The sequence below is a fragment of the Rhipicephalus sanguineus genome, chromosome 6, assembly GCF_013339695.2.
Source record: "Rhipicephalus sanguineus isolate Rsan-2018 chromosome 6, BIME_Rsan_1.4, whole genome shotgun sequence".
Lineage (NCBI taxonomy): Eukaryota > Metazoa > Arthropoda > Arachnida > Ixodida > Ixodidae > Rhipicephalus > Rhipicephalus sanguineus.
Window position 1 is genome coordinate 106,698,039 of NC_051181.1, and position 27,730 is coordinate 106,725,768.

At 49.5% G+C, this 27,730-nt stretch overlaps 1 protein-coding gene across 1 annotated transcript; it reads left to right on the forward strand.

Annotated features, from left to right (window-relative positions):
* Positions 1–1,272: 1,272 nt before the first annotated feature.
* On the forward strand, positions 1,273–26,900 carry LOC119396117 (acetyl-CoA acetyltransferase A, mitochondrial-like). Its single transcript, XM_037663209.2, has 12 exons — positions 1,273–1,338; positions 1,947–2,064; positions 2,222–2,317; positions 5,449–5,549; positions 13,602–13,694; positions 14,182–14,232; positions 14,804–14,905; positions 18,596–18,740; positions 19,544–19,660; positions 20,456–20,520; positions 21,896–22,053; positions 26,686–26,900. The coding sequence occupies exons 1-12, from the start codon at positions 1,303–1,305 to the stop codon at positions 26,804–26,806; spliced, it is 1,203 nt and encodes a 400-aa protein (XP_037519137.1). The 5' UTR covers positions 1,273–1,302; the 3' UTR covers positions 26,807–26,900.
* Positions 26,901–27,730: the final 830 nt, after the last annotated feature.

Genomic DNA, 27,730 nt, shown 5'->3' on the forward strand with positions numbered 1-27,730 from the left:
TAGCTCTTCTTGAACTACTCGACGCACGATCAGAGGGAGGTCTTCGCAGGCGGCGACGTCCATACTTGCAACCGTAGGGACGTTGTCCAAGCGCCCGAACTTCGGCAAAATTCGTCGGGTCTTCAGCGCCTCGAATGCCCGACATTGCTGCCTAAACTCGGAAGGTGTGTGCAGGTTTTCCCTTGTAATTAAAAAGCTATAAACATCTTCAGTGATGCCCTTTAACAGATGTCCGACCTTGTCTTCGTCGGACATGTTCGTGTTCACAATGCCACAAAGCTTCAGTACTTCCTCAATGTACGTCGTACACGTTTCGCCGGGCAATTGTGCTCTACGTGCGAGTGTCTGTTCAGCCTTCTTTTTCTTGGAACTTGTGTCCCCAAAGCAGGCCTTCAGTTCCTCAACAAAGGTCGGCCAAGTGGTCAGCACGTGTTCATGGTTCTCAAACCAAAGCAGGGCGGTCCCGGCGAGAAAGAATGCCACGTTCACGAGCTTCGCCGACGTACTCCATTCGTGATAGCGGCTCACTCTTTCGTAGTGCTTTAACCAATCGTCCACGTCTTCATCGGTCCTACCTGAGAATATGCGTGGCTCAGGTGCCCAGTAGCTAGGTTGTCTCGGTCGGTGGCTGCCTTGCTCCGTGACACCGGTTGGTGCGTGGGCGTAGCCGGCCGACGTGCCTTCGCGGGCGTCGGTCATGTCGGTGTGTTCCGGAGGTAGTCCAGCTAGGCGTCGGCTTCTTCGAAGGTCGTCTGCGACAGTGTTCTCCAGGGCGTCGGTTACCCCGCACCAGTCCACCAAAACTGTTACGGATGATATGGGTTTATTTACAATGAGGTCAATGAAGCGGCAGGCAAAAGACAAGGGACGATCCGATGATGCCGAGCACCAAATCTCTCGCGCCCGTTCTTCTTCAATACATTCAATACATTCGCTTCAATACATTCAGTGTGTTCAGCAATTCCGCTTAGTATAGCACTGAACTTGTGTGAAACTGAAAAAACGTCTCTCAACTGTAAAAAATTTACCGGTAAATGTGACTGGATCATGTACCAGAATTTGTCCGAACCCCACGGATGTCCAAAAAACAACCGATCTTCTGGAGTGGATGCTGGCGTTAACTGTTACTCGGCGTTTAACGTGATTTATACCGTTTCACATGCGGCGCGTATTTAGTACACCAAATAGGGTTTAATTGTCAGTGAATGGTAAATGTACAATTTATGTTAACATTATATATGCTTATCAATCGTATTCGGTCGTTGTAGACGTTACAGACAACCTACAGTCATCTTGTACAGGATGGAGTCCAAAGAAAGCAGTCGTCCCGGTCTGAATGTAAGTATACCTATCGTAAAAACGTTCGTTGCCGTAAACTACAGCCCTAGCGCGAAGACTCACTGTCGTATAGGCAGGGATGTTGCCCCGTAGATTGTGCTGAGTAGACTGTTCATATGCCTGAATCCGTGTACGTTCTCTAGCTTTTAGAGCGATAGCTCTACTTCTGCAGCTACAAACCGAGAAAATGCCTAGTAGCGCGAATATGACCTTCAAGCTCAGCCGAGGTCAAGGCCTGCCCGAGAGCTTCAGTGAACACTAGTGCGGCGCGTTCGCGAAAATGAACACTGGGTCAAGGTCACTCTTTCATGACGCCACATCCAGAGGCACTGGATGCATCCAAGTTCACTGCGCGTTTGCGCCGTGCAGCATATGTGTGTTGTGCTGCAGCACGTTGGCTTCCATGTCGCGGCGTGCGGTCGAAGCGTTTACACTTCTCGTGCCACTCGCCTAAACCAAGACCTGCAATAAAGCTAAATCTATGCAAACCAATCGTCTCTTCCTCTCCAAAAGTAATCAAAAGCTAGCTATCGCTCGACAAATTTGGTTTAACCCTGTTCGACCACTGCAATCTTTCTAAAATTTCATTTTTCCTTTCTTTTGACTAGGAGGTCGTGATTGCATCGTTCGCAAGGACACCTATCGGCTCCTTTCGGAGTTCTCTGGCCTCTGTGCCGGTGACGGAACTTGGCTCAATCGCTATAAAGGCAGCTGTCAAGAGAGCGGGTGAGAAATGCATCCGAGTGTGATTATGGTGATTTTGATGACGGTAGCAGTGGCAGCGATAATAGCTTGATGCACTACTAGCGAAACGAACGTGATTTCTGCTCTACCGCAAATATGTCATGATCCTGCGTGTTCTGATGGCTTTCAATGTTTGCAGGCATATCGTGTGAACGCGTGCAGGAAGTGTTCATGGGCAACGTTCTCTCCGCTGGAGTCGGCATGAATCCCGCACGGCAGGCAACTCTGGGCGCTGGTATGACTTATGTTACATATTCAGGTTGCTTGGTTCATCCAGCCATGTCATGATGACTCTCGCCCCACCCTTTTTTTTTCTTGTTTCAGCGGGGTAACGAAAGCTCCTAGCAACATCTTTTATTTCTTTGCCCCGTCATTACCTCCCATTAAAGGCATTTGGCGGCTATTAGAGCGATAGCTCTATAGTCCTTCAAGTACAAGCCCAAAAAACGCCTGGTTCTGTGAATCTGACCTTCAAGCTCAACCAAGGCCACGCCAGCGTCTCAAAGCTGGGTTAGCGTCGCTGAAAATCGTTTACACAGTGCACGCGAGAAGGCGCGAAATTCTCTTGGATGAGTTCGCGCTGACGATTCTCCAGGGTATCAGTGCATTGATCACGCCCTTCGTTCCACGCACATCGCATGTCGTCACAACGCCAGTCAAAGAGCTTCAGCGAAACGCTAGTCGTTCTAAAGAAGAAACGCGTTCGCATGCGTGTCCGCAAGCAGGAACACCGTGCAGCTGCGCGTGAGGTATGCTGCACTCAACGCCGGAGACTTGTCGACAGGATCCCGCCGTTCATGAGTACAAAGCCGAAGCACATCGACTCTAAAGCTGCTAGTCTTACTTCGTAAAGTATTCAGGTGCGTTGCTATCGCATTAAAATGTTTTGCCTTTCCGGCGAAACTGCAGATTTCTTTCTTGGTTTATTTTTAATATGAGTTATTGCGCCAAAACTATAATCGCCAAGTTAATGTTTGACCATCTGAGTTTTAAATGCGAAGCATTTCTTAGCGGACCTCAGGCACTTTAGGCGTTTCTATCTACGTATCTATCTATCTATCTAGCCGCCTACGTCTGGGCGCTCTCCCGGTCGTCTCCATAGGTTGTAATATACCAAACTTTGCATAGCATATATGATAAGTGTATGATGAACACGATTCACTGGTGATGACATGAATAACCCAAAATACCTGTCGCGCACGTCATGAAACCCTTTCCCTCAGTCACGCGTGGCACATACCCGCATACCAGAGTTCACGTTATGCGGGTATGTGCCACAGGTGATAGCAGTCTCTAAATCAACGCAGTAACCGGGAACAGACACATTGACACGGAAGGAAAGTGATAATAATAGTAATTGTTGGGCCTCTAGCATTTCGCCTCCATCGAAATGCGACCGCCACGGCTGGGATCGAACCCGCGACCTTCGTGTCAGCAGCCGAGCACCGTAACCACTATACCACACCGGCCGATGCAAGGAAAGTTAGCGAGGTGACGAAAGCGCACCCCTGAAAGACGCTGGGCTACCATCCACACGTCCACGTTGTCTGCAACGTCGACCACGTGAATTAAGTAAAAACCGGGGTCAATGCTTCCTACAATAACTCTGCCGAAAGGACCATGTCCTTCATGATTACCGGTGACTTCAGCATAGATTTATCAAAACCCAACAACGCCTGGTTCTTAGACGGCATGAAAGACGGCTTCGATGTGGGCAGGGCATCGCAAGACCTCGGTACACGTCCAGGACAGGTGGCATCATAGATCATTTCTTCGTAAGAGCCATCCGCGGTTTCCACCAGCTCTACTATACCTCGCACTTCACTACACTTAGACCGTTCGTAGCCGCGATCACGAACGGATCCAATAACAAGTCCTGTCCAGCTGCTGGTGCTCACTGATCACAGTGATGATGACGTTATTCAAGAACTGCCAAGAACCCCTTCCACACATGCACACGGGTTCGTGAAACGTGCGTGTGTACTCCGTCATAACCGATAAGTATAAGCATAACAACTGTAACGCAACTCTAACAACTGCAACTGTGACTGTAACGTACGTGCAGTGCGCCTGCGCGTGCCACTCGGCTTTGTATATATATCGATTGAAAATTTTCTTAATAAAGCTTAGTTCGCGAGTAGCGCCTGTCCTCTGCGTCTGTGTTCCTTCATTGTCCTATTCGAATTCGCGCTATTCAGTGTTGAAGAATATAAGCACTACATATCAGCTTACTGCGTCTGGTGTTGGTAACACCTATGTTGCTGTTGGCATCATTAAGCAACTGCAAACTGGTTATATAACAGATGTGCGACTCTTGAAAACATATGTGTGCGTATGCCATTTGCACATTTCTGTAGCTTCATTCCGTAACGTTTCGCGCAATGTGAAAAATAGCGACACAGTCACGTTCCTGCGCATGCTTTGCATAACGTCGTTTCCCACGGTACGTGGGATCTGCCGAAATTTTTTTTTCTAACGTGCTCCTAAACTGAGTACACTCGTGTTTTAGCGCTCGTCCCCTGTCAGAATGCGCCCGCCGCAGCCGGGTAAGATTTATTAAGTATTTAAATATTTCTTTTTTGCGTACAAGACTGAATAAAATATTTAACTTTCTTGAACCCTGCCGCTTTATTCCGCCAAATTTAAAACACTTTTCCACCCGCGCTTAGCTGATATCTTCTATAGCCGTATCTTTACGCTGTATATGAGAACTAACAGACAATAATAGCATTATTGTCTCATAGCATTATTGTCTGTTAGTTCTCATTATTATTGTGTCTAACAAAGAAAAACGAGCCCTTAAGGGTAATCTTCTTTCCTGCGCTGTATATATAGTTTAAAAAACCAAGCTATACCAGGCAGCATTAGGTGCCGCACCGTGGCATCATCTCCCTAACATGACGTGTCTGGGGTGGAGGAAGAGTGTGAGAGTAGAGACAGCTGCAAAGCATCTCTTATGTTGCAATAAATGGCCATAGGAATAGCAAGTTTGTGTATTCAAGCCAGTTAGCGATGCAAGCTTTAACCACGGACAAGTGTACAGACGAACTTGCGTACTGAACGTTGTGTGTCTGCCAGGAGCCAGGGCGCCTTCGGGGCAAATGAAAAAAGAAGTAACACGGTTTATTTTCTTTATTTATTATTTTTTCGCTAATCAGCTGGAGTAGCATGCCAGGCACATGAATAGATATAGGTGCAAGCTTAAGAAGCAAGCAAACAATTCGTCCTGCAGCGTGTGTTACGTAATCATTTCAGAGTTGCAGCAAGACCGAGAATTTTTAACACGCCACTTCATTTGCCATTTTGCACAAATGAGAAACGTAATCTGTTACGAAAGGACCTACTCTCTTTACAAACTTTCTTCAGGTCTCCTGGAGTCGGTGCCTTGCACCACCATCAATAAGCTCTGTGCTTCAGGCATGAAGGCCATCATGATGGCCGCCCAAAGCCTCATGTGTGGCTCTCAGGTGAGGCCTGTTACAAGTTTAATTTGGAGAGTAGTGCGCTATAACTGACATTCACTCGATAAAGCCAGGGGATGATGAAGCCAAGCGAAGCGTAGAGGAATTAAATGTCTTTTTTTCCTTTTCAATTTAATAGTGGTAACAAAAACGAGGGAACGTACTATCACGGTCGCTCGATCTCCCTCCTTTGCACTATGGTAGACAAGCCAGTATATTATCCGATGGGATTCGAACCCAGACCTTCCGATTACGCGTGCGATGCTTTACCGTATACCTACCGCGGCTGCCGTTGGCGTCTAAATTTTTGGGGGTATCTTACGATGCGTACAAAGTAAGCCCTTTAAGGGCATCAAATATCAGAAATACCATGGCAACGGAAGAAAAAAGTTTCAGCTCCTTTGTTCCCTTTATATTTTTTGCTATTCGCCGTGCCTGAGTGGTACATATGCGGCACCGATAAAAAAACAGAGGAGGAAACTACATAAGACATTAAGTGTCTTTAATAATTCAGTGGTTGAAAATTCGAATTAAGATGTTTGGATCCCGGTACTCTAAACAAGTACTGGAATTCGGAAATTCGTGGCTCGCTAATTACGATAGATAGATAGATAGATAGATAGATAGATAGATAGATAGATAGATAGATAGATAGATAGATAGATAGATAGATAGATAGATAGATAGATAGATAGATAGATAGATAGATAGATAGATAGATAGATAGATAGATAGATAGATAGATAGATAGATAGATAGATAGATAGATAGATAGATAGATTGCATTTCATCCATCCATCCATCCATCCATACACAGACAGACAGACAGACAGACAGACAGACAGACAGACAGACAGACAGACAGACAGACAGACAGATAGATAGATAGATAGATAGATAGATAGATAGATAGATAGATAGATAGATAGATAGATAGATAGATAGATAGATAGATAGATAGATGGATGGATGGATGGATGGATGGATGGATGGATGGATGGATGGATGGATGGATGGATAGATAGATAGATAGATAGATAGATAGATAGATAGATAGATAGATAGATAGATAGATAGATAGATAGATAGATAGATAGATAGATAGATAGATAGATAGATAGATAGATAGCCTTAGTGCGAGCGTTAGGGGTTCGGTCCTCACTGGCGGCGAGGTGTTCTTTCGCCTACTTTAATTAGTTTTCCTTACGCGCGCGCGCGCGCGCGCGCGCGCGCGCGTGTGTGTGTGTGTGTGTGTGTGTGTGTGTGTGTGTGTGTGTGTGTGTGGTGTGTGTGTGTGTGTGTGTGTGTGTGTGTGTGTGTGTGTGTGTGTGTGTGTGTGTGTGTGTGTGTGTGTAGCATGTCAGGCGAATAGCCAATTAACATCTCCAGCATTTCATTAAAGCATTTCTCTTTCTCTCTCTCTTTCTACAAATAACACCTCTCGATACGTTCCTCGTTCGCAAAAACTACTTCGCGGAAGCTGGGTCCTGTGACCCTTGTCCACTCAGGTCGGTCACGTTTTCGCGGAGCTCCGTCGTGGGACCAGCTACTCGTAGCAGCGTAAATATCTCTCCTTTTCCCCAGTCATTTTTGTTTATGCAGAGTTATTTAACGCGCGCCTGAGCGTTTGTTATTTTATTTTTTCTTGAACCGCGCCCAGTGCGCAGCCCTTCTTAGGGCTTCAAGGCCATCAAATGTAGATCCCCCACCATAGCCTATCTTCTATCCATCTTTCATGATGGCAGACGACCTTCCACCGGGATTTCCCCCGTGCTACTCACTGAGTGGTGATTTAAACCACTCGAAAACGTACGAGCTCCTCATGAAAGAAGCTGCCAACCTCGTACGCGAGCAAGCAACTCAGGAGCCATGGCGTCTCAGCCCTCCCCGCATCTCTCCAGTCCGCACCAACCGCACTCGCGCGCGGCAACTAAAAGATGCGGCGAGCTTCCTACGCAAGGACACCATGCCTGTGTCCCGCACACGCACCCGAAAGGCCTCCAGGACTCCGGCCGCCCCGAAGAAAGCACCACAGCCAGGCAAAGCCAGGAAGGGTGAGGCGAGCGCCATGACAGCACCCCCCACTACCCCTTCATCCCTGTCAGGAAAGTCAGCCCAGCAGACAACCGCGGCCATTTTCTCGCCGCCAGCCTCGTCGCAAACGCACCCAGAGAGTAAGCAACGCTCTCCCCAAAACCCGCTTCTGGAGCCAACAGGCAGCAGCAACCGGGAGGAATGCTGTACACAGCATGACAAGATCACGTTCGCACCCTCACAGCAGGAGAGCGAGACAAACAGCCGCGGGTCACCCCCGCCACAGACTTCCCCTTCTTGGAAGCACACCGCGCCCCCTTCCTGCTACCCCGCCGATCCTCCCGCGGACAGCAGCTCAGAGGAAACCCGCCTGGCCGGTTCGCCTCTTCCCTCCTTTCCCGCAGCCGCTGATGTCACGAGGCCCCCTCAGAAAAAGGCAGCCTCCTCTCTCGGCACAGCCAAGACAGCGGTGGCCACCCTCGTCCCCATCCCAGCCACCACTGACACCATGGAATCAACTGTAGCAGACGAACAGGTGATCCCTCCTGACGCGGCCGACGCGGCGGCCAAACAGGCGACGGAGAGCGCTAGGAAAGGGAAGCAGCCCCCCTCCCAGCACGCCGCTGGAGGAGGCAGCATTCCGAGTTGCGTCATGGGCACGCTGGCTGTAAGCGACGAGGATGATGCGTTCCCCTCGCTTCCCTCCACCGGCGCCCCTCCTGGCACACCCCTCTGCGCTCCGCTTGTACCCGCACCACCACGTGGCCCACCACAAGCGAAAGCGAAACCAAACGGTCCCCCACAGCCTCCGGCCACCAACACGGCTGAGCCACGCCCCTCGCCGAAGAGGGCCCGTCCCACGTCCAGCACCAAAGGCCCTGTGGAAACGGCTCTATTCCGCCCAAGGAGCAGAAGGATGAACTTTCGAACCTCCACACAGGAGGCCATCTCTTCACTCCTTGCCGCGGTGGACGGTGTCGTGCGCGTTCGCGTAAACTTTCGCCGGAACGTTGTGGCCGCTGATGTCCCCATCGGGAGCCCGCTCGAGCCCCTCCTCGCGATCACAGACATCTGTGGTATTAGTGTCCGCGCCAGGAGGGCCTCTAACAACAACACCTGTAGCGGCATGATTTTCGGCGTCGACACAGCTCTCGGGGAGGACGATATACGCAAAAACATTGCGTCCGATCTCCCTGTAACAGCGTGTTCGCGCTCAGGGAAGAACCTCATCGTTCGCTTTGAGGGCACCAAACCGCCCGCGGAGGTCTCCCTGTACAAACAGCGCCGAACCGTCAAAGCACGACGCCCGCGACCTGTTCAGTGCGATTCCTGCGGTCGGTACGGACACGTCCAGACCACCTGCACGTTCGACCGGCGCTGTCTTCGCTGTGGGGCAGACCACGAACAGTCGAAATGCACAGCACCGGTGGCCAAATGCCTCTTTTGTGGTGGCAAGCACATTGCCACGGAACCGCGCTGCCCTCGCTGGCAAAAGGAACGGCAGCTCGCAGAGGCTCGCGCTCAGGCCAGGAGAGATACCGCTAGCCAGGTGGCGCAGACACACGGCGCCGCGAAGAACTCCTCCGAACAGGCCCGTGTTTTCCAGCCAACTAGGCAGGGGCTGCTGTACTCCTCCATCGCTGGAGGCAGCTCAGACAACGAGCTACCAGCATCCACTCCCGCCGACCCCTCTGCGAGCGCTCGGCGCGATTCGGCGATCGCCGTGCTCGCAGCAGCAGTCAGAACAGCGCTGGAGTTTCTCCCGCCGAACTCTCCTGCCCACTCGCTGTGCGTCGCGGCTCTCGCCACACAACAAGCCCTAAACCAACATGGCTAGGGACCCCAGCAATCGTTCCAGGCCGCGCATCCTGCAATGGAATTGTCGCTCGCTGCGCCGCCGACACGCCGAACTTGCGGAGCACAAAGCTCTGCATGAATTCGACATTCTCGCCCTGCAGGAGACGCACGCGCGCGCCGAGGACCTGACGCTTCACAACTTCATCGGCTACAGCGGACCGACGACGTGCGCGCTGAGCAACTGCTCTGATGCGCCCTGCACCGACCCCGGTCATCCCCCTGGCTCGCCCCGAACTGCCCTGTATGTGCGCGCCGCCCTCGCGCACACCTGCATTCCCTGTGAACGTTTCTGTGATGACGCAGTGGAGTGCCTCGCAGTGACAGTGCGTGTGGGTGGTGTGGACACTTCGGTTGCGTGTGTCTACGTCCGCCCGAACCTCCGTTGTGATTACGCGTTTGTCCCCCGCCTCGCCGCGGCGCTGACAGTTGACTGCATCGTGTGTGGGGACTTCAACGCTCATCACAACAGCTGGGGTTGCGGACTGACTGACCTTCGCGGCCGGTGCCTGTCGGACGCGATCGCCACCACAGGTCTCTCCATTCTGAACACTGGTGAGCCAACGTTTGTGCGCCGCAACACACGCCCCTCCACGATCGATCTGGCACTGGTGTCTCAGTCCTGCTCGTACATCTGGACACGAGCCCCAGACACTGCCGGATCGGACCATTACCCCATCGCCCTCTCGCCCAGCCACCCGAGTCGCGGGGCGAAGCGCGTGTACAGTGTCGTGAGGTGGCGTGTTTTTCGTGAACTTTGCGCGAAACCAACGCTCGCCAGTGACTTTTTCACTCACATAGCGGAGTGCGCGCGTTCAGCCACAACGCGCTGTGTTGTGCCTGCCGGCTCCCCGTGCCCTGACGTGAAGCTGCTGAATTTGCGCGCCGCTCGCCGACGTGCACAGCGCATTGCGACCCGCACGGACCGTGTCGAACATTGGACGGTGCACAATCGCATAGATGCGGTCTGCAGACGACAGGCACGGCGACTCAGGCGCAACAGCTGGTCCGGCGTCTGCTCGTCTCTCAGCGATCCACGTCGCCGTAATCGCGCCTGGCCCATCATGAGAGGACTTCTCAACCCAAGGGCCCCTCGCCACCCTGTGCTCGCGATTGCGGTGGCCCGCGGCATCACGGAGCTGGAACTTTCAGAGCTCTTAGCAGACGCTTTTACCCCAGCCCTCCCTGCGCCTCCAAGCGTGAGTGCCGGCACTCTCGGAGGCCACCGTCCGACCTTATCGCCCTCTGCGCCGACAGACGCGGCCGTCTCGCAGCAACTCGCTTGCCTGTGCGACGCCGAGTTCACTGAGCACGAACTCGCTCGTGTGCTCAACCGCAGACGTCACCGCAGCGCGCCGGGGCCGGACGGCATAACACACAGCATGCTGCGGAACCTCAACGACGACCAGCGCCAACTCTTGCTCGTCGCCTTCAACGAGGTCTTCAACAGCGGCTCCCTCCCGGATACCTGGCGTACAGCGTTGGTCGTGCCGGTTTTGAAGCGCGGGAAGCCACCGCGCAGCCTCGCCTCATACCGGCCGATATCCCTGACATCGGTGCCGGGGAAAACCATGGAGGCAATGGCGCTTCATCGCCTCCAATGGATAGCCACTGCGAGCGGCACCTTCCCTCCACAACAGTGCGGCTTTCGCGCCCTTCGCGCCACGGCTGACGCGATTGCCGCGGTTGTTGGCACCCTGGAACAAGCGCTACACGACCGGGAGACAGCCCTGCTACTTCTGCTCGACGTGCAGTCAGCTTTTGACTGTCTCCCCCACACGACGATCATCCAGGCGGTCTGTGCGCTTGGTGTGCAGGGCAAACTCCTGCGCTACATTGAAGCCTTCCTCGCGGACCGCTCACTGACTGTCCGTGTGGGGAAGGCGAACAGTACGCGCCGCCCTGTCACCACCGGAGTGCCACAAGGAAGCGTGCTGAGCCCGTTTCTTTTTAACTTGGTTCTAGCACCGCTCACCGAGTGCCTTCCCAAACAAGACGCTTTCACTGTGCACGCGGTCACCTACGCGGACGACATCGCCCTGTATGTGCGCGGCCCCACCCGATGCCTCGCCAGGGTGCGTAAGTGCCTCCAGAACGCCCTAGAGGCCGTCGCCGGGTTCCTGGACAGCATAGGACTGCGCATCTCGGCCGCCAAAACAGAGGCACTCCTCGTCCACCCGCGTGCCAGTGAACGGCGTACAACCCGCCCCATAACACTCCACGGTGTTCCGCTGCCCTGGAAAACCCACGTCCGCTATCTTGGTATCACCATAGACCATAGACTAAAGTGGAACTTGGAGGTGAGCCGTGTGAGACGTGAAGCACGCCGTGTCGAGGGTGCGGTCCGACGGATTCTCGCGCGAGGAGCCGGATGCCCGGCCTCCTTCGCGATGAACATCTACGAGGCCATGGCAATGTCCAAAGTGCATTACGCGCTTCCTCTGTGCAGCCTTCGCCCCATACAGTGGAGTGCCATCGACGCTGACCATCGCCGAGTTCTCCGCATGTGTCACGGACTCCCGCGCGGTTCGAGAGTGGCTGCCACGCTCGCGGAGACAGGCGCCTGGCCGGCGTCACTCACAGGCGAACTGCGCGCGCTCTACCACCTCGAGCGCCTCCAACGTGCACCGGATGGGGCCGCCATCCTGTCCCAGTTGCGGGCACTGCCCAACTCGCGTGTCGGAACACTATTCGACACGTTCGACTCTATCGTCGTGGACTCCGCACCCGAGATTCCCCCGTGGCCCCCCCCTCACCAAAGAGTGCCGCTCCCCATCGGCTTCGAGCTCTCAGGCGTGCGCTCGAAGCGCAACACACCGGCCTGTGCTATCGCGCAGGAAGCCGCAGCCAGAATGGACCAGGACCTTGATGGAAGGACACAGTTTTTCACTGATGCCTCCGTGCTTCGGGACCACTCTGCGGCCGCTGCCTGCGCGGCACCACAGCTGGCATTGAAGCGCCAATGCCGGCTCGCCTACCGCGCCTCCTCCACGACGGCTGAGCTGGTAGGAATACACCTTGCTGCCGACCTCATCCGCGAAACGCCGCAAGTCACACGCGCGACAATCTACACTGACTCGAGGTCAGCCCTCCGCCAGCTCGCCAAAGAGGAACGCGCCCCCCCACTCGCACAACGTGTGGCGTGGTCACTCCACAGTCTGCGCGAACACGGATGCGACGTGGCTCTCCAGTGGATACCGTCGCACGTTGGCATCGCAGGGAACGAGGCTGCCGATGACCTGGCAAAGACAGCACACGACCCAGCTGTTCCACTGACAACGTGCGCGGACTCCGTGGACTCAGCGCGCCGAAACCTTTGGCGAGAGCTCGTGCGAAACCACCCCGACAAGCGCACGGCCGCCGGCTCTCCACCACGCATTCTATCGGAAAACGTGCTGACCAGGAAAGAGCGGTCCCTCCTCCTCGCACTGCGGACAGGTTCCGTCTGGCCTGCTGAGCGCCGGCACCGCCTCCGCGGTGCGCCCTCGCCCCTCTGCAGTGACTGCGGAGAGAGGGAAACCGTGGCGCATCTCTTCCTTTCCTGCTCCGCCCTCTCCACCCACCGCGAAGCGCTCGCTCGTGCCTTCAAGCAGCTGGGACTTCCGTCTGCCACGGTAGATGACATTCTGCACCCGGTAGGATCAGCCCATCGCGTGCGCCCTGCCCTGCGCGCGGTCCTCAACTACATCGAAGCCGCGCAACTGGCCGACCGTCTTCTCTGAACCACGCCGACCAAGCCCCCAACAAACGGAACTTCCGTGTTTTTTTTTTTCCGAGTCATGCGTTTATCGCGTGTGTCCCCCCCCCTTTTTTTTTCTTTTTCCCCCTCTCCCCCCAGTGACGTGTTTAACTCCCCCAGGCCTCCTCCTCCACTATAACTCTAACTTCTCCTATACTTTTCTCCCCTTTCCCCCAGGTGTCGCGGTTGTGGTGTCCTCGCCTGAGAGACAGTTACTGCGTCACTTACCCCCACTATTCACCTAATTTTCCCAAATAAAGAATCTCTTTCTCGATACGTTCCCCTTCTTTCGTTCATTTCTGTCGCATACTCAGTGAATTGGTGGCTCCGTACTCGGGTGTGGATTTTTATTACTATTTTTGCAAGCAAGCATTGTGTTGCGGACGCATGGCGCTGTCGGCTTCTTAAACTTCTACCGTGCTTGTGTGCAGGATATTGTGATTGCCGGAGGAATGGAAAGCATGTCAAACGTCCCTTACTACATGCAACGAGGCGAAACACCCTACGGTGGAGTTCAGCTACAGGCGAGTAAATGTTTCCACGGCTCGCAGAGCAGCTGAGGCACAGATTCATATAGCGAATCAATCGACTCAGCTGCCTTAGCCATGCGTGCTCCTTTGTAAGAGCGCTGCAGCAGGTAGGGAGGACGAAAGCAGTGATAGTTTACTTTCTCGTCTTTCCATTTCCCTTTCCCATTCCCCCAGCATCGGTAAGCCAAATGGACATGTTTCTGGTTAACTTCTCTGCATTTTGCTTTTCTATTCATTTCGGTCCTTGTCCGATTGTCGGTGTGAGTTATTGTAGTAGCCCAATGCTCCTCTTCATTGTTTTATTAAATGTGTTTAACGAGAGGTTGGTGCCTAAGTGTTGCTCTGGCTGCTCCTCTTCTCCTACATAATGGTTTGCATCGTGAAGTTGTCAATCACCGTAAAGCAATGCAAAATTTACATGAAAATGTCCATTCGCAGCAACAATGTTCTTCTTTACGCTATAACGTATTATCGTTTTCAGGATGGCCTGTTGACTGATGGCCTGACCGACGTCTACCACAAGATCCACGTGGTATGTGCCTCCTTTCACACTATTGTTCGACGTGGTGACAATGTCGCGCAACTACATTCACGTGTTGTTCGATAGGACTAACGCGAAATCGCTGCAGTCGAAAATGCGATGATTGATAAATGACATTCTAGATGTCGCTAATTAAGGGAGGGAAAGAATATTGCTGTGGTTGCCGAGAGATCTACGGAGAACGCCTTGAGTGTCTTGCTATTGGCTATTCAGCGAGAAAGAAAGCGCCACAGTACACTACGACGCTGTGCGAATGCGAAACGCTTTAGTACACTCACTGACCACGTGTGGAAAGACTAAAGCAAAGAAAGTCAGTACTTAAATAAGTTAAGTTCGTCGCTACACCCCACAACACGTTATAGCTACAAAACACAAATAGTTAAGTCTGTAGAAGGAAGGTAAAAGATGATGACAAAAAAAATGGTTTCAACGTCAAAGTAAATTATTTATTTGATAACCACTGAGAAGTACACCGCAACGGTAACTTGCAAAAGCCTGAGTACCTTTACAGTTGTTCTGCGAGTTAATACACGGTAGAAATGGAGTCATCTCGAATTTTCAGGGCGCCTGCACAGAGCACACGGCTAAGAAGTATGAAGTTTCCAGGAAAGACCAGGACGAGTTCGCCATTGAAAGCTACAAGAGAAGCGCCAAAGCAGTGAAGGTAAAATGGCGCAAAGTGAGCCTTGTCGACCGCGCGATGTGTTCATGTGACGTCACAGATGTTGGCAACGTCTACCTGGGGATAACGTATACCGTTCGTTGACAAAGACTGATCATATTGCAGCGTGTAAGAACGGCTGAAGACACAGCCTAGCATTGTTGCGGAAATGTGTTTGCATCAAAAACAACCAATACACGCTGAACTTATAATGAAATTCCGAGTTACTGCCTCGCACACAGTGTGCAGGGTCAGTGGCGTAGCCAGGAGGAGGGGGGCACACCGGGCCCGTGACTTCCCTCCCCCCTCCCGGAATTTTTTAAATGCGAAGCATTTCTTAGCGAACCTCTGGCACTTTGAGCGTTTCTATCTACGTATCTATCTATCTATCTATCTATCTATCTATCTATCTATCTATCTAGCCGCCTACGTCTGGGTGCTCTCATGATCGCCTCCCTAACTTGGTGTAGACCAAAATTTGCATGGGAGGGTAAGAGGATTTGACGAATATGATTGCCGGGTCATGACATGAATAAGGTTAAAATCCTGTCGCGTACGTCGTCAAACCCTTTCCTCCAGACACGTGTGGCACATACCCGTTTACCACGGGCCGCGGTGTACGGGTATGCGCCACAGGTGATTGACAGTTTATATCTACCCAGGAACGGCGAGAACAGAGACTGGTAACTTAAATGCTAGAGCGTTATGGAAAACCAACATCGGCAGCGTTGACTCAACGAATGGAAAGAATGAAAATTAGGATCCCAGCAGGAATCGAACCCAAGCATTCTGCGTGGCAATCAGGTATTCTACCACTGAGCCGCGCCAGATGTATAAAATGGTTTGGAAAAACAGCCTACGCAGGCGTAATATCAGTGCAACGTCAATTATGGTTGTGGTGCTGGCTGTCTAATTTTACAAGAAAGCAATAAACACTACATGATACTTCTACAATGTGTACTCCTACGATACAGGCGTCATATCAGATTAACGTCTGTAGTTCCAGTGTTGGCTCCGTTTTTATAGCAGTCTAATAAACATTACGTTTGTATTCCTATGATTAAGCAAGCTATATTGAGGCATTGCTCGACCCCGGAGGAATACATTAACGAAAGTTACATATGATATCCACATCACCTCACCGTAAAGTGCACTTCGTCCACCAGAATAACGCAGTGTCCTCTTCATTTCTTACAAGGCTGGGCGATGGCCTCATGCTGACCGAGGATGATGCCAGATTGATTGACAGCCGCTTTGTAGACTAGGCTACGTAGGCCACAAACGCCCAGGTAGTCTAGGAATACGACAGACACCATCCACTGATGTTGGTCTACGTAGTGCTATCCAGGCCTACAGTCTCAACGGCCTATACCTCACCGACGCGAATGGTGGTTTCAGGTTCCGACATGTCGCCGGCTCTGTTGACAGACAATTTGTCGACGAAATGACCGACGCATCCACGAATTCCAACAGCTCTACTATACCACATACTTCACTACACATGGACCCCTCGTCACCACGATCACGACCGGATCCTATAACAAGTCATGACCAGCTGCTGGTGCTCACTGATCACGGTGATGATGCCTTTGTTCAAGAACTGTCAAGAACTTCTTGCACACATGCACACGGGTTCGTGAAACGTGCATGCGTTCTCGGGACACGTATAAGCACTACATATCAGCTTACCGCTTCTGGTGTTGGTAATACCCACGTTGCCATTGGCAGCGTTACCAACCGTAAACAACTGGTTATATAACACATATGCAGCTCTTCAACATATATATGTGTGCGTATAAAATATATACAAATCTTTAGCGTCATTTTGTAACGTGTCGCTCAGTAAAAAAAAGTTACGCCACAGTCACCTACCCGCCGCATGCTTCGCATAACATTGACTCCCAAGGTACGTGAGATCTGCCGAATTTTTTTTCCTATGGGATACAGAGCAGACTTCAATGTCGGATCAAGGAGGTGCCCCCCCCCCCCCCGAAGAATATTTCTGCCTACGCCACTGTGCAGGGTAGTAAGTGTGCAGGGTAGTTTGTCGCGGTTTTAGGTCGAATCAGAGAGGCTGAATCGTCCACGTTAGCCATTCAAAGTCTAGAACATGATAGCAAATGGAGGTGACGGAGGCTGTCAATCTCTAAATATCACTGTGTGACTTCAGCGCCCGAAACAGAAGAAACGTTTGGGTTGTTTGTATTGCTTTTCGCCATTGTAATGAGCCTTGACATCCATAAATTAGAGAGAATAGAGTTTTGTATGAAAGCTCTACTCATCGGAACTATCGATCGATCGCTATTATTTCTTATGAAACAAGGGCAGTTAAAGCTGTCTTAATAGTACATTGCATTAATGGAGGGAGGAATAAACTATGGAGGAGGGGTACGCAACACGTTAAAATTGAAGCCAGAAAGGGTCGGTCGATGGCGGGATCATGGTCACAACTGTTTTACGGAAGCAAAACTGTTGAGTTTTGTTTCTATTTCGCATCCCCCAATATCGCTCAGGGATTGGTCAATATCTTCCAGATTCATGTGCTCTGCTATTGTATGTCACGGGTTGCATTGCAAGCAGTGAAAACGCCCCATCGCATTAATATATGTTCAACGCGATTAATCATTTTCGGAATAGCTGTAGAGTAGTCCGTTCCGGACAAAACAGATGATGACCCATCCATTGTTCTAGCTTTCGGTAGGCGGGTTGGTCAGCGTGAATACATTTGCTTTTTAATTATTTTAACAGCGGATCGGTTTATGCCAACTGTTGATTGTAATCCGTGAACTGAAAACTATCATCATCATCGTGATCCGGTGCGCGCAATATTCGTCCTTTTCCTCTTCCGCTTCGCTCTCAGAACACGTGAGCCGATCTGTCCGGCGTGAATAACCCTGATGGGTGAGAGAACGAATACAGAAATAGAGAAAGAAAGAGATAGAGAGAAATTCGTGGCGAAAGAAATTTCCTGGCGAGGCGGGATTCGAACCTGCGTACCCACGATCCGACGGCGAGCATCGTAACCACTCGGCTATCCAGGCACGCTAGCAAAGCATAACATAATCTTTTATAATCGTATACCAAGGGGCTGGGAAAGAGAAATGAGGGGGAGGAGGATAGATGTGAGGAGAGGATGAGAAGGAAGGAAAGGAGGAAGGAAGAGAGTAAAGCATAGCATAGAAATAAAGTGAAAGGGGGAACTAGAGAGAACGAATGAAATGGAAGAAAAGGAAAGAAAGATAGAAGGAGCGAGAAATAGAAATATATATAGAGGGAAAGAAAAAAATATAAATAAAAACAGACAAACAAGGCATTGAAAAAATAGGGAGAGAAAGGAAGAAAGTGATGAAGAAAGAAATAAAGAATAAGAAAACGAATGAAAGCCACCCAGGTCCGGACTTTCTTCAGGCGTGGCGCCAATCGCGCGTAGCTGTATGACTTAATTTTTTTATTTTTTCGTATTACGGTCGGCAAGACGTTTCTTTTATTTGAGAAAGAAATTCGCCGACATTTTCTCTATTTCTTTTCGGGACGGGGGCACTCGCCGGCTATACCGCATGCTTTTCAGGGTTGTTTGATATAATTTAGCGCACTTCTCATTTTTGCGTCCTGGGTTGTCTGTTCCCTTCATGAATGGACATGCAACAACCTCTGTATGCCGCCGCTTGACACCGCTCTTCCCCCGGCGATCAGGACGGTGTGCTGGCCTCCGAGATCGTTCCCGTAACCATACCTGGGAAACGTGACGAGCCAGCTGTGGTGGTGGCAGAGGACGAAGAATACAAGCGTGTCGACTTCGAGAAACTGAGGAAGGTTCCACCAGCATTTGACAATGAAGGTGGAGCTTGGTCATTTAATTCCTTATTCAAACTTCCTCTTTTGATTCGTCCTCGGTTCGAACTCTCACAGTATTCGCTCGGCTCATTTTATGAGTGCGCACAGCTCGAGAACGACAGAAAGTTGCGATAATTGGCATGAATTCATTTTGAAAGAACGTAAGGCACGCAGACAAGGACACGTGAGAAGAAAACCAGGCAACACAACTGCGTCTGTGTTGTCTTCTCTTGTCCATGTTTTCAAGCCTTGCCTACTTTTATGATGTACAGCTTTATTTGTTTATACTTCATGTCTCAGTAATGCTAACTCATATTACATACGCTATGTATTTGATTCAGCATGGGCTTCTATTTCTATTATTTTCATTTATTACTCCATGTATGTATGTATGTTTGTATGTATGTATGTATGTATGTATGTATGTATGTATGTATGTATGTATGTATGTATGTATGTATGTATGTATGTATGTATGTATGTATGTATGTATGTATGTATGTATGTATGTATGTATGTATGTATGTATGTATGTATGTATGTATGTATGTGCGTTTTTCAAAGAGGGATGTGTGTACGGACGTACTGCTGACCACCAGTCCAAGGGTGTTGTCTCCATTTGACTTTAAGCCCCGGTAAGACTTCCACATCTCCAAGCACGTCACATGCTTAGAGCTTAGAGAGATGCCGTGGTGAATACTTCCGGATTAGCTTAGGCCATCGATGTGTGATGTATGGAGAGGGTGGTGTGTTTTAGCCGGTGTTTCTAACTGGCATTCATTGCTGTTTTTTTCTTTTTTCTTCTAGCGGGCACAATAACGGCGGCCAACGCAAGCACGCTGAATGACGGAGCGGCTGCTTGTGTGCTCATGACTCGGCAAGCGGCGGACAGGCTCGGAGTGAAACCGCTGGCACGAGTTGTTGGTGAGCGAGTCACCATTTGCAGATCGACTCTAGTAGCTCTATACATGCAGATAAAGCACTCTTATTTTTCAATTACATCACAGGTTGTCGTTTATGGTTTCTCGTATAGCTACTGCAGCTGGCAACATTTAAACGAAGTATGTATGCTGCTATGTGCATGACAAAGCTCAACAGAGTTGCTACGTTTCGTTTTGTGTTCTTTCTCTGTGAACAAGAAATGGGTAAAAACTACCAAATAGTAGTGTTTTTGTTTTATCGAGATGACCTTGTGAAAGCGTTAGCTGTACGGGGGGAGGGGGTGAAAGGGTAAGAAAAGGGGGGGGGGGTGTCACTATACTATACTAGACGATGAGGGCAAGCGCCGAATCAGCACTCGTCCTTGTCGTCTTGTTCATTCCCTTCCATTTTTTGCACTTTAGTATTAAAAATCGCAATTAGGACTATTACGAACGCGTCCAACTCGCCACCTTGATCAAGTGACAAGCGCCTTTGGTCAACGTTTTTTTTTATTTTCACTTTCATCAGGGTTTTAGGACCAAAGCCGCCGGTAACACACACAAAAAACAAACAGCTGTGGCATAATGGTAAAGCGTCAGCCTTAAATGCAAGAAGTACACTACATGACCCCACCGCTCCGCTCCCCTAGTAATCACGCCTACGGATGCCGTTACAGTCTGAACTCGCGTAAAGATGCAGTGACTGCGAACATATAAATGCGTTGTGCCCGTAGGTTCTTGTCCAGTTGTTGTTACTGTACAAAACGTAAGTATTACCCTGTCTTTGTTTCGCCTCCAGGCTTCGCCGATGCTGCTGTCGAGCCCTTGCATTTTTGTATTTCCCCGGCATACGCAATGCCTAAGGTACGTCAGCGCATTTTCTTTTTTTTTTTTACGCAGAAGCATTTTTACCGTAAGATTACTGGCTGCCAGAAGCAAAATTTTGTCAAACAATCGACTTATACTGCAGCTCTAGTTCGAACATGAACAAGGCGAAAGGAATGAGGCTTCATGTATGCGTTTGCTGCTTCGCGTGCATTTTGAATCTGCACACTGTGCAGTTGAACCCGCATGCCTGAAAACTGACTGTGGAAGGATTGCAGAAACCACGCACCCCTTTTGTGTTGCAAAAAAAAAAAACGGGTTTAAATTAGTCTTTCTTTTTTTCTCTCGCGTTTCAGTTCGTGCTGGTATTTCGTCGTCTTATGCTTGCATGCAGTTGTTCCTGTCAAGAATTTTCAAATGACACGATGTCGTAAGGCTGCCGGGGTGCCTTGTATGAAGCGGAGCGTCAGAAATACGACGTCAGGCCCAAAAGAATACCGCCAGATGTACTCTGGCTACTCAGTGTTGGGACTCTATCGTACGATGGTTGAGAAAGGGAAACCCTCGCGTGATTGCCCACGTTCATGCTTGTATCACACGACAATCACGCGAGTGCAGGAGAACGGTCCGCTTACCGAACCGTTATAAAATAGTGCCCCATGCAACACCGGCGCAGCCCCTAGCTATAACCTGCGCGTCTATGCTGGCAAGAATGGCGATTCCTTAATCATGGTAACACTGCTACACTGTATTTGCACGCCGCGCCAGTATCTGTGCCAATAATCTCATACATGCACATTCTCACGTTTCGCTCATTTTTTGCAGAGAAGGACACGCGGGTCACATTCGAACACTTAATTGGCCTCGAGAATTTAGACCCAGCTGGACATGTCGAACAAGTCGTGGACAGTATAAGCGTCCGCTTGCTTTCTGCAGGATCACGTGCTTAAAAAAAAACTCGCATACGTAGGAAATGCGTTTCAAAGGAAAGCCGCAAATGCGAAGAGATGCAAAAGAAGCACGACTATCCACACTGTTCAACTTCGTATTCATAGATTTTTCACGTGAATTTCAGAGGGAACGAGATTAAGCTTGACATATCTGGCTACAAGCTGTAACATCGGGCAAGGACGCATGGGCAATCTTTACTGTCTCGTGTTCACTCACGTGCAGTCAAAGCAGAGTATACCCTTGCGTTTCTGCAGTTACCCCGTGTTAGGCAGCAAGGTGCCGTAGCTATGAACGCTCCTGGCTGGTGGTACATGCAACGCTATAGTGTCTGCGCATCCATAGCGTGGCTGACGTAGTGGCGCAGCCAATTAAAATGCTAGCACTTTGTATCTTATTTACCTCAAATTAAAATTGAAGTTGTTTCTCATCCCCGCCTTCTTCCTTTCTTTGCGTCACTTCATAGGCACTGAGTCAAGCAGGCTTGAAATTAGAAGACATGTCCATGATAGAGATAAACGAAGCGTTCAGTGCAGCAGTGCTCTGTAACATGAAACACCTCGGCCTGGACCACTCAAAGGTCAATATCCACGGAGGCGCAGTCAGTCTTGGACATCCACTCGGGTAAGTAGACAATCGCTTTCTTTTTCTTTTGTTCACGCTCCTCCCTTTCCATAGCGAAGCGGTTCTCGGCTATAAACACCGTAGAAAATGTTCATTCGAAAACTTTCACTGCAAGTGCTAAGAATGTATTCGTTGGGTGTAATGCTTAACCAGGAAGCGACCTTGTGTATGCAGTGTGCCATTGTATGTCTCAGTAAGACACTTACAATATGCATGACTGCATGTGGTGCATCCACAGACGTTGTGACAGTTTCCTACCTGCACTATAAGAAGTAAAGGAGGAAGAGGGGTATCGAGGTTGCTCTTTTAGAGGAGTAACTGACCTGCCACTCCCATTCCTCCATTTTTAGGGTAACTGCGATGGGACTAACTTTTTTTTTAATAGCTAAGCTGTTTAAGCTATAGAGTTTCCTCAAATTAACTAGAGGGGACTCTGGCGCTGCGATCGTTCAGCTACCATGGGAATGATGGGTAGTACACAAATTTGCCTAGTCTTCGTGCTTGCGGCTTCAAGCGTACTTGTGGCTTCGTTTATTGCTGTGTTTTGGCGTTCGTTTCGGATAAAAGAATAAACCGTTGTGAACTTCGTGACCAGGTTTGATTTGGTGAGCCTAAAAAAGTTAAAGTGGTGAAGTGGAACTGCTGACTGTTGCTGAATTTAGTTTTGCGACAAAGCGGATGCAGGCCACGCGCAGCCAAACGGAGCCGAAAGAACGAAGTTTAGACAAATCCGTGTACTACCCATCATTCCCATGCTGGCTGAAGCGTCATGCGTTGCAGCTCCCATAGACACTAGCGCCAGAGTTCCCTCTAGTAAGTATTGTAGAAAAACTCTATGGTTTAAGCTAACCGTAATTTGTGCGGCCTATCGGAAAACTATCATCATCATGAACGGGCATGTGCCACAGAAATTGGGCAAATCCCCACTACTCACCACTGGTTCACCAAGAGGGAGAGACAAAGAAAGATATAGAAAGAAAGATAAAGATAGAGAAACACAGAAAGAGAGAGAGAGAAGCAGATAGAGGAAGAGATAGAAAAAATACAAAGATCAAGAGATTAACAAAGAGAAAGAAAGAGGCAGAAAAGGGCAGAGACAAAGAGAGGGTCGTTCTATGAGAAGTGCGAATGCTCTGCTCTGGAGTTTGGGCATTCGTGTCGTGACTAACCTAGCTAGAGCCTAGCATCAACCTATAGAAGCAACCAGATTAGGCTTTACAGTCGTCTAGTTTCGCTGTTTCAAGCATTGCGCGACTTAGTGCAAGCTTCGTCATTTTTTTTTTTTTGTTCATGTTCACGGCGCTTCCTGCACATCTCCGTGCACCGCTCTTCACTTTCTAAAAGTTGAATAGAAATTCTGCATAATCAGTTTTCTGAGAATTATTCGTTGTTATCAAAAATATTATTAGTGATTAGGGTGCGCGTGTTGAGAGCGACTGCTCATTCCGTTTGCGTAGAGCTTTCTCCGTTATCGTCGTCGTCATCCTTGTTATTATTAAGGCGAAAGCTTTATATGTATTCCTCATGAAACGCGAAAAATGACCGGCGTCCCCCATCGGTAGCGTCAACACGAGTGATGCGAAAAACCACTATCACATGATGACGTCACCACATGACAGCGTCATGACGTCACGGGTTACAAAAATTTGTGACGTCATCATGACATCGCATCGTGACGTCATCACACGACACCATTGCTTGATCAAAGGTGGGTCATTCTCGGAGGCTGTGCAAAACAATGTGAGGTGCAGAAAGCTTACCATGCCTCCGATCCTGGAGGCACTGCAAAGCCACGTTAGTTGCAGAAAGCTTTCGGACGAGGTGCGGGAGAATACATCGGCTTAGAAAAAAAAGAAGAAGATGGCTTTCGCCTTGAGTCGACTGAGGCAGATGCATAAGGGACTCTGTGGGCTTTTGTTTTTGTTGTTGTTGTACATATGTAAGCGGTTATGGGCTGTTTGTAGGAAAAGAAAATTAGCTGCCTGTGCCACGGCAGTGTCCGAGGCGCCGAATTTAAATCAATATAAATAAAAGTGACTATACCTGGCGACAACTTTCTGTGGCAGCATAGCCAAGGCTACGCAACCGAACCACGCACTTTTCTACTACGCTTCTGTAGGTAGTCCGCGAACGCTAGCTTTTGTTGAATACGTAGCATAAAAGAAAAATAAAAAGAAAAGAAATAGGAATTACGTTAAAGATTGCTTGCATTGAAAGCAAGAATGATTATCCCGTAAGGGATTTGCGACTTTTGCTCTTTTGAGTTTTCAGCCTTTCTGGTGTCCATTTCACGTTTTCCGTCCCCACTAAACAACGATGGCGTCGCTCGGCTGCAACAGGTGCACGTCGAAGCTTGCAAGTGAGCATAAGCGCGTGTTCGTTAGGTGATCTGTGTCCATCGACCAGAAAGACAGCGTTGCGTTGTGAATCATTTTGTTGATTTGCCCATACTTTCACCAAGAAAGACGTGTGCAAGTGATACCACCATCGCAAGTGGATCTCTCATCGCGATAGCTTCCTTGACACTGACGACGGCTACCTGCAAGTCTTCAGCAAGAAGAGCCGCTTGAAAGCAAAGCTGCGATTGGAAACAGTACGCAAAATAAGTGGCCCATTTCATAAATTGCGTTGCATACATGGTCGGTATTTCGGTTGCCTACTATTACTGATACAATCGATTATCGAGCCGAAGATTGCGTCTAACACCGTACCCGTCGGCGTGTACGGTGGGAGGCGTTTTGGCGCTTTGCAATGAGAGAGATTTACGGCGACAAAATCAGCCGTGCACAGCTTTGCCTCGGCAACAGGCGCGTTCATGTCTATTATGCGACTGACAGCGTGATTTTCAATGTGCAAAAAAAGCATTGTTGACCACGGGAGTAAGGAGCGCGTTTCACCCGTTTGTAATCGCAAACGTGAGACGCCCGCTCCTGACCGGTCGTGGCCAAGATATCTGCTGCCGTTCGATGCCTTCGCGTCCCCTGACAGAATAACGTGAGCGTCTCCAGAAAGTTATTGCGTCTCCAAACGTAGGAAATCGACGATGTCGACCCTGTGTGCACCGAATTTCAGAAAATGGCCTGTTACCTTTGCGTAAGATTTCCAATTGCGCAGTTACTGCTGGGCCGTGGCTTTTTCTTTTTTTCTTTGAAAAGTAAGACCGACCGCTTTAATAAAGCTGATGCCTGCGTTCCTTCGCAATACAATATATTCTAACGCTTTCCCAAAAAATAAATGTAAACAACACTAAATAGTGCTCGCTTTGCACGTGGACTGAACCGCTAGCACAGCGTTACATTATTTGATTTGCAGAAGAGCTCAGCAATGATTCCAGCTATTTGTGCTGCATCCTTAAGTATATCAAGTCATGTGGTAGATTTCGATTAAACTGTGAATAAACTATCTGCATAAATTCCCAAATAGCATCACGAGCCATGAATACTCGTATAAAAACGCACATGTTCTATGCGCTCGCGAAACCAAAACCGAAATCGCCCGCGAACGGACTACTTGGCGTAGTAACACATGTGCAGAAGCTCCGCCCACGTAGCTTTGGCTGTGCTGCCACAGAAAGTTGTCGCCAGGTATATAGTCGGATACAACTTTAGAAGTCCGCGGCATTTCCTCCTCAAAGGCGGATGCACACAATGCCTGCACCAATAGGCGCGCACTCCAGGCTGGCGTCATGAGCCGGTCGGTCGATGACCGCGCCTTCGAAGAACTTTGCCAAGTGCATGAGCGGGACTATTTCTCTAGTCGCGGAGGTGATCGGCTGCCACGCTTCGGTCGTCTGGGCGGGGCCTCTTTCTCCGGATTTCTTAAGTTGTATCCGACTATAGATCAAACTTTAATTTCGCAAGAAGAGGCATGAGTAAAAAGAAATGCAAGACAAAAAGACTGGTGTGTTTGAGTACCACAAACCAAAACCAAGTTAACGGTTCATCAGGATTTCGTTATATAATATAAAGACAATTATAATTACTCAAACATTGAATCGTGACTGACAAACTAGTGAATGAAATGTTCCCTGTTGTGCTCATTCCTGTCGCGAGGAAGGCGTCCCGTATTTTTTTTTTTTTTTAGTTTGTCCTCGTTCTCTTGCGGCCTTGTCGCGGTTACTTCGACAAATTCTTCAAGAAATCCACGGTTACAACTTTGTTGTTCTTTATTATTGCGTTTTACTAATGATGAATTGCGTGCTGGTGCTATTTTGTTTGTTCTCTGAGAGAAGCGCCCTCTCTCAGAGAACTAAATCCTACAGGGCAGTGGCTTACCCGGTATTCAACGCGAGCCGCTCCAAGGGCGTTGTTGCGGTTTCTTCGAGAAACCGGACTGAACGACTAAATGTAACTTGTGCAGACACAATTTTGGTGTGAAGTACTTGGGCGGTGCCATAGTCATGGCTTTGTAGTGTCGTCACAGATTCATCTTCTTCTCTTTTATTTTTTTACACTCCCTTTCCTCTTCCCAAGTACATGGTAGCAAACCGGAGACTTCCTCTGGTTAATCTCGCTGTCTTTCTTTTATCTTTCTCTCTCACTCTCTCACAGTGTTGCGTATACCACGGGCTCGTCGTAACGTTAGACAGTTGATACTGCTGGAAATTGTGCACGGAAACATTTTGACGTGCAGGATGTCCGGGGCTCGAATTGTGGGAAGGCTCGCTCTCCATCTCCAGCCGGGGCAGTACGGACTGGCCGGCATCTGCAACGGAGGAGGCGGCGGTTCTGCAATCGTCATTGAGAAGCTCTAGAACAACCGCGCAGCAGGAAATTGGGCCCCGTATGTGTGCCTGATAGATACCACGTCAAAAATAAAGGAGTTAAGCGTTATCCTGTCCAGGCGTAGAGTGATAGATGGGTTGCTCCTGTGACTGCAGCTGTTAAGAGTGGGCTCATGATTAGCTAGGCAGGAAATTCACAAAACTATCCCTTGCCTTAAACTTTAAACTTAAGCTACACTTTGCCAGTGGAGTCCCAATGTTGATTTCTTTTTTATACAACAGACGTCCACAAGCGGCCGCAGACTAATCGTGTTTATGGAGACTGACGAGTGATGCCGAATACCGCGTAAAAATCAAATACTGCGACGTTGTGTATGTACTATCTGTCTCGAACTCTCTGTTCACCTTTATCTTTCAAAGTACCCTGTCCCCAGCAAGGTATAGCATAATCACTGCCGCTGGAACCGCGGCGTGACGGTAATTCTGGATTGGCTAACCTCCCGGCCTTTTCCTCCTCTCCTATTTGCTTTGGCTGGTGGACTGCTGTTATTGTTTTCTTTTTTTTCTATTTTTTTTATTTTAATCACGATTCAGCGTTATGTTTGCGTACTATGTATGTGCGCGTGCATCGTAAGTCGAGTGTGTATAAATGCAGGTGTTGTGTGTGATTGTGTAATCCGCCATGTAAGCAGTGCTTATAACTACTCATAATGGTGTAAGTGGGCGCGAACTTGCAGCGGAAGACCGGAGCGCTCCGTTTAGAAGCCTGGACAATACCACATATAAATTTCTTGCTACACCAGTAGCGTAGCCAGAATTTTTTTTTTTCGGGGGGTTAAGCCATACTTTATGTATGTTCGAGTGTGCGTTTGTAGCACAGGCTAGGCTTTAGCCCCCCCCCCTTTTCTGTCACTTGAAAGGGGCATTTGGGAATGAAAGTACAAGTCCAAGTGG

Bases quoted from the DNA above. Each gene is read 5' to 3' on its own strand.
- LOC119396117 (XM_037663209.2), top strand. From the start codon at position 1,303: ATGGAGTCCAAAGAAAGCAGTCGTCCCGGTCTGAAT. The intron at 1,339-1,946 runs GTAAGTATACCT...TCTTTTGACTAG, and splicing joins GCAGTCGTCCCGGTCTGAAT to GAGGTCGTGATTGCATCGTT. The intron at 2,318-5,448 runs GTATGACTTATG...AACTTTCTTCAG, and splicing joins GCAGGCAACTCTGGGCGCTG to GTCTCCTGGAGTCGGTGCCT.